Source organism: Ailuropoda melanoleuca, chromosome 2, assembly GCF_002007445.2.
Source record: "Ailuropoda melanoleuca isolate Jingjing chromosome 2, ASM200744v2, whole genome shotgun sequence".
Classification (NCBI taxonomy): Eukaryota; Metazoa; Chordata; class Mammalia; order Carnivora; family Ursidae; genus Ailuropoda; species Ailuropoda melanoleuca.
In genome coordinates, this window is record NC_048219.1 from 344,781 (window position 1) to 353,769 (window position 8,989).

The 8,989-nt window shown below is 48.8% G+C and overlaps 1 protein-coding gene across 1 annotated transcript in view; it reads right to left on the reverse strand.

The window, feature by feature from the left end:
- The window catches only part of LOC100482989 (aflatoxin B1 aldehyde reductase member 4-like), a 6,759-nt gene extending 1,454 nt beyond the window's left edge, over nt 1-5,305 (reverse strand). The window contains 5 exon segments of the mRNA XM_034644945.1: nt 901-1,018; nt 1,254-1,350; nt 2,226-2,285; nt 2,555-2,742; nt 4,987-5,305. Coding sequence (XP_034500836.1) covers nt 901-1,018; nt 1,254-1,350; nt 2,226-2,285; nt 2,555-2,742; nt 4,987-5,110 — 587 coding nt within the window. The 5' untranslated portion in view covers nt 5,111-5,305.
- Between the last annotated feature and the right edge of the window lie 3,684 nt (nt 5,306-8,989).

Sequence of the window (8,989 nt, forward strand, 5' to 3'; positions counted from 1 at the left end):
CTGGACCCATGACAAATCCTGGCTAAAGCCACCTGCCTCCACTTCTCTTACCTGCTCAGTGAGGAGAGCGAACAGCCCAGGCCAGCCCCTTACAGCGAGTGCAAAACGTAAAGGAGATACGGACCTGATGGTGCGTGCTTTGTAAACTATGAAGAATGATGAAGGTCAAAACCATCAGGCCTCAATTCTCCAGGGTGAAGCCCAGGCTCTGGCAGTGAGAAATCTTGAGAACACTGCTTGGGGCAACCGTTCCTAAACCCAGACACCTGGCCAGGACGATCAGAAATGAGATGGGCAAGGNGAAAGAATAGCAATGAAGTGTGCACTTTGGAGAACTCGCAGGAGAGGCCAGAGGAGAAGAGCCATAAGTTTAAATTGTCACCTCTGACGAGTGCAACTTGGCAACGGGCTGCTTAAAGCCACGGGCCTGTATTGCTTTGATAGCATTTCCAAATTTTAGAAAGTGGAAAAGTAAGGGAAGAAGGCTGATTCCAACAGCTGTTTAACTGTAGACACAGAATGATGTTACTGCCAAAAGTTTACAAAACTTAAATTCCTTTCTCTGAGGGGAAGGGCCAGTTTTCCCTAGTCCTGATCCAAGGGTACCCCTCCTCCCCTGTCCCCACTGTGCACAGGGGGTGAGCTCTTCCCGGGAAAGAGCTGTGGAGCTTCGAGAAGGCCCAGGGACCCACATTCCCAATCCAGGCCCCTGATCCCTCTCCAGAGACACAGAATATCTGGAGTGTGGGGAATGTTGGTAAAGCCCTTGGGAATCCAGGGACCAAAGGCGGAGCACCAGGAGGAGGTGCTGGCCCCCAGAAAGCAGCCCCAGAGACCCCCTATTTTAGACTAGGAGGAACTACACAACCTCTTGCCTGATGCGGCCCATCCCCCACTCACCGATTCCCGTAGATCTCAGCCCAGTTCTTCCCGAAGAAGCGATACACGAGCTGTTTCCCGTCCTCGTCCTCGTCCTCGTCCTCGTCCTCGTACCTGTACCTGCCGGTCAGCAGGCCCCCTGCGGGAGGACGCCCATCAGAGCCGCGGCCCACCCTGCTCCCAAAGGCTGTTCTGGACCAGCGGGGGAAAGGGGGCGACCCAGGAGGGATGGAGGACACCACCCAGCCTCTCTTCAAAGCCCTCCCTTCTTCCCAGGTCCTGGGCCGGCCCTCTACCGCATCAGGAAGAGGCAGAGCCAGGGCCAGGAATGGCCTCCCACACCAGGGGACCCGCCCCCCCAGAGCAGCCCATACCAGCCGAAGGGTTGTAGGCATAGAACCGGAGTCCGAAGTGCCTGAGGCAGGGGAAGAGCTCCGTCTCCACGTTCCGCGTGGTAGCGTTGTACATGCCCTGCGGGTAGAAGGCCAGCTGCAGGTGTGCCCGTATCAAAGGAAGGGACCCCACAGCTTCCCTGGGGGGGCGTGCAGTTCACACCCTAACACTCCTAGGACCTTCACCACCAGGGCATCTACTTGGTGCAAAGGAAAATTCATTCATTCAGTCCACATTACTGAGCACCAGCCATGGGCTGGACATGGAATCATCTATCCACACACCAACAGGACAAGGCCCCTGCCCTGANTGCACTTAATGAAACTTCTCAAAGAATGGGATTAACATGGAGAAATACCAGAAGAAAAGGAATCATCTCAGAAACCATCAAATAATTGTGTAGCCCTCTCCCTTCTTCCATGTTCTCCCTCATCCCACCACGGAAGAAAGCAGCCCTTCCAGGACAGCTGGCTCACCCGCAGCTGGGAGTGGTGGTATATCCAGCGGAGGGCAGCCAAGGTCATGCTGGGGGTGCTGCCGCTGTACGCAGCCTGCAGGGCCTTCTCCACCAGGGCAATGGCCTCGAAGTGTAGTGCTCCTTCCAGAAGCTGGGCACGTGGGGAGGGTGGCACAGTGGTCAGTGCCATGAGGTCACTCCAGGGCAGATGTCCNCAGGGGATGAGCCATCTAAGCGAGGCCTGATCGCTTCCTACGACCAGGAGCAGGGGAAGAATGGTCCAGGCTCATGTGCACAGACGGGAAGCAGGAAGGAAGGGCCCTAGGAGCACAGGCGGGCAGGAAGGGGAGCCAGGCCAGAGCTGCAGGTGCACTGGGAGGCATCCCCAGGCTGTTAGCAGGGGAGGGGCTGCGCTGGAGAGGAGGCAGGCGGAGGGGCCAAGAGAACCAGGGATAGGCAGCAGCCCTGCAGCCGGGCCCTGCAGCCCCAGCCTCACCTGGTACACGGTGGGCAGGATCCAGCCGTTGCTCCTGCAGAGGGTACAGATCTCGGCCACCTCCCNTGAACAGCCCAGGCCAGCCCCTTACAGCGAGTGCAAAACGTAAAGGAGATACGGACCTGATGGTGCATGCTTTGTAAACTATGAAGAATGATGAAGGTCAAAACCATCAGGCCTCAATTCTCCAGGGTGAAGCCCAGGCNCTCGGCCCAGGACACTGGAAAGGGGAGACGGGGGTGGGGCCCCTGGGAGTGGGGTCTGTCCCTGCCTTGGCTCTGGGACTTCCCTGCTGCCTGATCTCTCCAGGAGCTCGGGGGCGGCCTCACCTCCTGGTGCAGCTGGTGGCAGGCACTGAGCGTCTCCTCCACAGGGGTGTCATGGTCTGGTAGATGCAGGTAGAAGATGTCCACTCGGGGGCACTGCAGCCGCCTCAGGGATGTCTCCAGCTGGGCCCGCAGACACTCAGGCTTCAGTGAATTCTCACCCAGTGGATTGGCCTTGGTGGCGATTTTCACTTTGGGGGGGCAAGGAGTGAAATGAGAGTTCAGGGTAGTTTACCAAATACTGGAGAGACTAAGTAAGGACTAAGAGAAAGCCCTGGGTCCCTATCCCAGCTCTACCATTACTAGCTCTGTGACCTTGACCATGTTGCTCAACCTCTCTGAGCCTAAATCCTCTCAACTACAAATGGGTTGTGAGCATGGTACTATTTTGTGTGCTGGTCCCAAGGCTTGATCAGAACTTGAATGAACGTGTTAATTGTCATCATCGCTCATGTCATCACTACGACGCATTATTTACTAGGCCCCTAAGGGCTGGGAGACCCAACAGGCGATCCCCGCCCTTGGGGACTCACTATCTAAGGGGCTGAATGACAGCAAGTGAGGCAGGGATGCACCAGGTGCTGGGGGAGCCCAGGACATAGAGGCGGGAGACCCCCTGTGAGCTCAGGGAAGGCTTTCTTTACAATCTGAATCTTGGTCTCCAGGGGGAAGTCACAGGCTGCCAGTTGAGGAAGGGTGGGAAGTTCATTCCAGAGGGTGAAGACGAGGAGCCATGCCTGCAATTCCAGGTATCTAGAGCACAGGGTCAGGGGGTACCCGAGGGAGAGAAGGGCCACAGACCGATGGAAAGGGCCTTGTGCACCCCGTGGAATGTGGCCCTCCCTGCACACTCGGCACTTGGCAAGTCACCTGACTGCTTGAGACTTTGTTTCCCCCCAGTACTATCTTGCAGAGCCATAGTATATTATCGTAACCTGGATACTGACATTGATACAGTGAAGCTATTGCAGTTGTTGGATAGACTGTCCCGTAAATGTTAGCAGATCCTGCTGGTTGATGGCCCCGCTGAGCTCTGTATCCTTGCTGACTCTCTGGGCAGGAGTTCTATCAATTGTGGAGAGAGGAATGTTGAAGTCTCTAACTGTCATGGTGGATTTATTTATTTCTACTTTCTGGTCTACCATGGTGTTTTGTTTTGTTTTGTTTTGTTTTTGTTTTTATTTATTTTGGGGGGCAGAGGGAGAGAATTTTCAAGCAGACTCCCCACTGAGAGATATGTCGTAATTACAAGGAATCACTGGCAAGTGGGAGAAAACTTGTCAAGAGGTAAGGGCATCCCCAAGTACATTATCCNATGTCATGATGGATTTATCTGTTTCTACTTTCTGGTCTACCATGTTTTGTTTTGTTTTGTTTTTAAGATGTTTTTATTTATTTGGTGGGGCAGGGGCAGAGGGAGAGAATTTTCAAGCAGAGTCTCACTGAGAGATATGTCCTAATTACAAGGAATCACTGGCAAGTGGGAGAAAACTTGTCAAGAGGTAAGGGCATCCCCAAGTACATTATCCAAGGCAATCATAAGGAAGGTGGGTCATCCATTATCTCCATAAGTTCAGAGTTAACCCTGTGGAGTGGGGTATGCTCTGGCTTTTAGGGAATGATTTTGCCATCCCAGCCACCCAGAACTGGTCAGTTGCCAGCTGAGTTATATAACTGTTGGAGGATTAATCCTAAATACTCATATGCCCATGGGGTCCTGTTATTATCCCCACAGAATAACAAGCAAGAAGATTGTTTATACTTGAGCTCTTGTGGCAATTTCTCTGAAGTTTATCTCAAGTAGACTAGCTTAGGCAAAAGACATTCTTTTAAAGACAATCAGAGCTAGAATTTAACATCCGCAAAGATGTGTTATTGAAACATAATTTCTCCCTGTAATCACCCTCATTTTTAATCAGAGGCAGCCACATCAGGATTAATTTGTTTGAAAAACAAGTTCAGTTGTAACAAACGTGGCCTAATAATTTACATAAGCTCAGCAAGAGGAGTAATTGATCACATCGCTCTTTTAGAATCTGCTTTGCTGGAACTTCTTTTCTTAAGATTTGATTGATTGATTGATTGATTTGAGAGAGAGAGCGAGAGAGCATGCCTGCACATGAGAGGAGGGAGGGTCAGAGGGAGAATCAGACGCCCTGCAAGTAGGGAGCCTGAGGGGGGACTCGATCTAGGATCATGACCTGAGCCAAGGCAGTCACCCAACCAACCGAGCCACCCAGGCACCCCTGCTGGAATTTTTTATAAGAAATCTCTAGGTTGAACTCTTAGTAGCCTCTCCAGGATAGAAGCCAAGCCAAGTACTCGCCATCAGACATGCCTGCAATACCTGTGGATTTGAGTGGATTCTTCCTCACGGAGTCCCCAGTATATCCCGAGCTTCCTGCACCTGCCAGGAAGCGACACGCTCTACTCACCTGGTGCGGCTGCTGGGAGCGCTGAACAAGGTCTCAGGCCAACATTTCCAAGGGGCTTTATGGCTCCAGGTTTCACAAAATCAACCTTCCTGAAAGCTGTTTGGTCATATCTGAGGCTATGCATGTCTCTCTCAAATATGACATTCCAGTCAAAGCCTTGGTAAAATGACCAATGTTTCCAACGGTGTCCTGTTACAAGGGGAACGGATTCTTAAGGAAAGACCTTTTGCATTTCAGAGGGTTCAGGTAGAAAGAAAAGTTAGATGCTTCACTTTCTTTACAAAGGAATATATATATTTAAAGATTTCATTTATTTTTGAGAGAGAGAAAGAGAGAGAACGAGTGGGGGGATGGGCAGAGGCAGAGGGAGAAGCAGGCTTCCCGCTGAGCAGGAAGCCCAATGTAGGCTCCCTGCCAGGACACTGGGATCATGACCCAAGCAAAAGGCAGATGCCCAACCGACCGAGCCACCCAGGCTTCCCACTAATGAATATTTTATCACATTTCCCTAAGTCATAGATATCTTAAGACAAAGTCTCGTTAATCTGGAAGAGCAAACATTAGACAATCAGCAAGTTTCAACCAAGACTTACCAAAAAACTGTCATTTTTCTCAATTGAATTAGTTCCATATTACTATTCTTGTTTTGTTTGAATGCAGCCTTAGTGAGTTCTGGAAATTCTTACCTGTTTTAGGATTTTACAGATATCAAAAACCTGTATTTGTTCTAAGTCCCTTATAGGAACCTCCTTGAAGACGAGCTATTTTACAAGAGAATAAGAACAGTAACTATAAATGACAAAAGACTCAAAAACGGACATGGTTAAACATCTGATGAGAGGTGACACTATGGCTGGCAAGGATATCCGGTTATTTCTGTGACACGTAACACTTCAATAATCAAAATATTAAGTAATGGCCTTACACCAGAACACACTGAACGTTAGGAACGTCATATCATCTCTAGAATAGTTACAGCATTTACTGAAATGTAACCTAAAGGTTATCATTTGTTTAACAGTACTTCCGGAGGAACTTAACAGACCAAATAAAAAGGCCTAATGTGGGGCACCTGGGTGGCACAGTCGTTAAGTTTCTACCTTCGGCTCAGGGCGTGATCCCAGCGTTTTGGGATCAAGCCCCACATCAGGCTCCTGTGCTGGGAGCCTGCTTCTTCCTCTCTCACTCCCCCTGCTTGTGTTCCCTCTCTCGCTGGCTGTCTCTCTCTCTGTCAAATAAATAAATAAAATCTTTAAAAAAAGAGGGGGGGCGCCTGGGTGGCACAGCGGTTAAGCGTCTGCCTTCGGCTCAGGGCGTGATCCTGGCGTTATGGGATCGAGCCCCACATCAGGCTCCTCCGCTAGGAGCCTGCTTCTTCCTCTCCCACTCCCCCTGCTTGTGCTCCCTCTCTCGCTGGCTGTCTCTGTCTCTGTTGAATAAATAAATAAAATCTTTAAAAAAAAAAAAAAGGCCTAATGAGTCAAGGAGACTTCATTTACAATTTAAATCTTGGGACGTTTTTTATAAACATCTCATAAAAATTTATAAGCACATGCCTAAAGACGATTACAGATCATTACAAAACCCAAAATGTATTTTTCTGTAACCAAGGTGACAGTAAGAGATTTCAAAGGCAAATATGTAGNAGGCCTAATGAGTCAAGGAGACTTCATTTACAATTTAAATCTTGGGACGTTTGTTATAAACATCTCATAAAAATTTATAAGCACATGCCTAAAGACGATTACAGTTCATTACAAAACCCAAAATGTATTTTTCTGTAACCAAGGTGACAGTAAGAGATTTCAAAGGCAAATATGTAGCGTGACACCTGGTAGCAAAACTTGGCTCCTTTAACACTGAGAAGTTTTAGCTAAGTAATCGAAGTCCTGATAAGGACATAGCATTGAAACTGGCTTTCTGGGCAGGCAAAAGAGAAAAACCTTTGGTCACATTTTCTTATCAAGAGAAGGGCACTGATTCAACGCCCCAACACTGCCCACAGAGCCAAGGCGTGATTCAGGAGAATGACGAGGCACAGACAGGTGAGCTTTGAAGGAAAGCGTGGGTGCAGGGGTGGGTGCAGGGGACACCGCAAAGCGTGTGATCGCCCCGAACAGCTGCAAGCTCGCATATTTATTGGCAGTAAACATTCAAAGACAATCAAGGGGAGTCTCCTGAGCCCGGTGACGAGTAGTCCATCCCGGGGAAGGTCACAGGATTAGATCATGTAACGTTCAGCAAGTGGGGCCTGTTCTTAAACATGTTTCTATGGACCCCGTAGACTATTGTCAAGAGCAACCAGGTTTCTTTGGGGCCGCGTTCTGCCCTTAGCGGACCAGGCGTTCCTGGCCGCTGTTATCTGAGGGGGTTTTGGGAAGGGCAGCGTTCCACCCTGAGCAAGCCGGGAGTTCCCAACTGATGGAGCTCTGACATTTATGCTAAAGTGCTCAGGGTCACAAACACGTTTCCTCTTACATCCTTAGCATAAGCTCTCGGCCAGGGGCTGCTGCAATTCAGGAAAACTTTGTCTTTTGAACAGAGTGAGAATTTCAACCTTACACCACTGTACTTTTAAAATCCCTTTATTCTAATCTCAGTCCTTTCTCACCACACCTAAAATCCCTTTCCAAAGATTTCCCTTCACAAACCTTCTACAGCTTTCTTCTGAATTCAGATTTTGTCCCAAGCCACTTCTCTCCAAACAACCATCTTATTTAGGACAAAATTACCTTCTTGTGCCTTCAACAAAAATGCATTCCCATTCCTCATATCTTTCTTAACATATCTCTTACTTTCCTGCATAGAGTTGCTTCCCTTATTTCCATCAGTCTTCATTACACCTAGCAGAATTTTGCACTCCTGGAAACCTCTGTGGCGGCCTCTGATTAAAAATGAGGGTGATTACAGGGAGAAATTATGTTTCAATAACACATCTTTGCGGATGTTAAATTCTAGCTCTGATTGTCTTTAAAAGAATGTCGTTTGCCTAAGCTAGTCTACTTGAGATAAACTTCAGAGAAATTGCCACAAGAGCTCAAGTATAAACAATCTTCTTGCTTGTTATTCTGTGGGGATAATAACAGGACCCCATGGGCAAATGTACTGTGACTCAGTTAAGCACAAAGCACGTTGATCTACAGACTCAAATGGCCTTAGTGTTTTGCAATAAGTAGTCGAAAGCACAAACCTACGTCCAGTACTCAATGCTTTAGCCTTTTATCCTCTTTGGAAAAGACCTTCATGTCCAAGGAATTTAATCCCACTTACCATCTAAGGAAAACTTTAAAGTTTCAGGTTAGCAAAGACTTTGAAAGCGATCTCTCTCTCTCTTTTAAGATTTTATTTATTTATTTGAGAGAGAGAGAGAGCAGGAGCAGGAGCAGGAGGCAGGGAGGGGTTGGAGGAGAGGAAGAAGTAGATTCCCCGCTGAGCAGGGAGCCGGAAGTGGGGCTCGATCCCAGGACCCTAAGATCATGACCCGAGTCCAAGGCAACTGCTTAACTGACTGAGACACCCAGGCTCCCCTTAGAAAGCTATCTTAACAAATGCCCATGAAAACTTAGAGACAGACAAGATTAACCATCATTGTAGCCATCTTTTTGCTAACAAATTGCAAGAGATAACAGAGTTTACTTGACCCTCAGTAAATCTTGGTAGAATCAAAGCTTCACATTAGTGCTGACACCCTTAAAGACATGTCTATGTAAAACCAATAAACTGCATCAGTTTAAACACTGAACATGCTCCACCTGGATCCTCCCCAAGGTCAATTTTTACCTGAGACACTGGCGGGGAAATCTGGAGTGGGCGGTGTGAGGTCCAGGGGTGCTCTTTTCACTCCCTGACAGCGAGGGGAGGAGGGGCCATGGTGCCTGAGGCACCGAGGAAGGTCTAGAAGTCAGTTCTGCAGGCTGCACCCAAGGTGGTGCAGAAACGGGAGAGGGGAGCAGGGGAGGCAGAAGAGATGAAGTGCGGCCGGAAGGCAGAGAAGGTTCCTGGT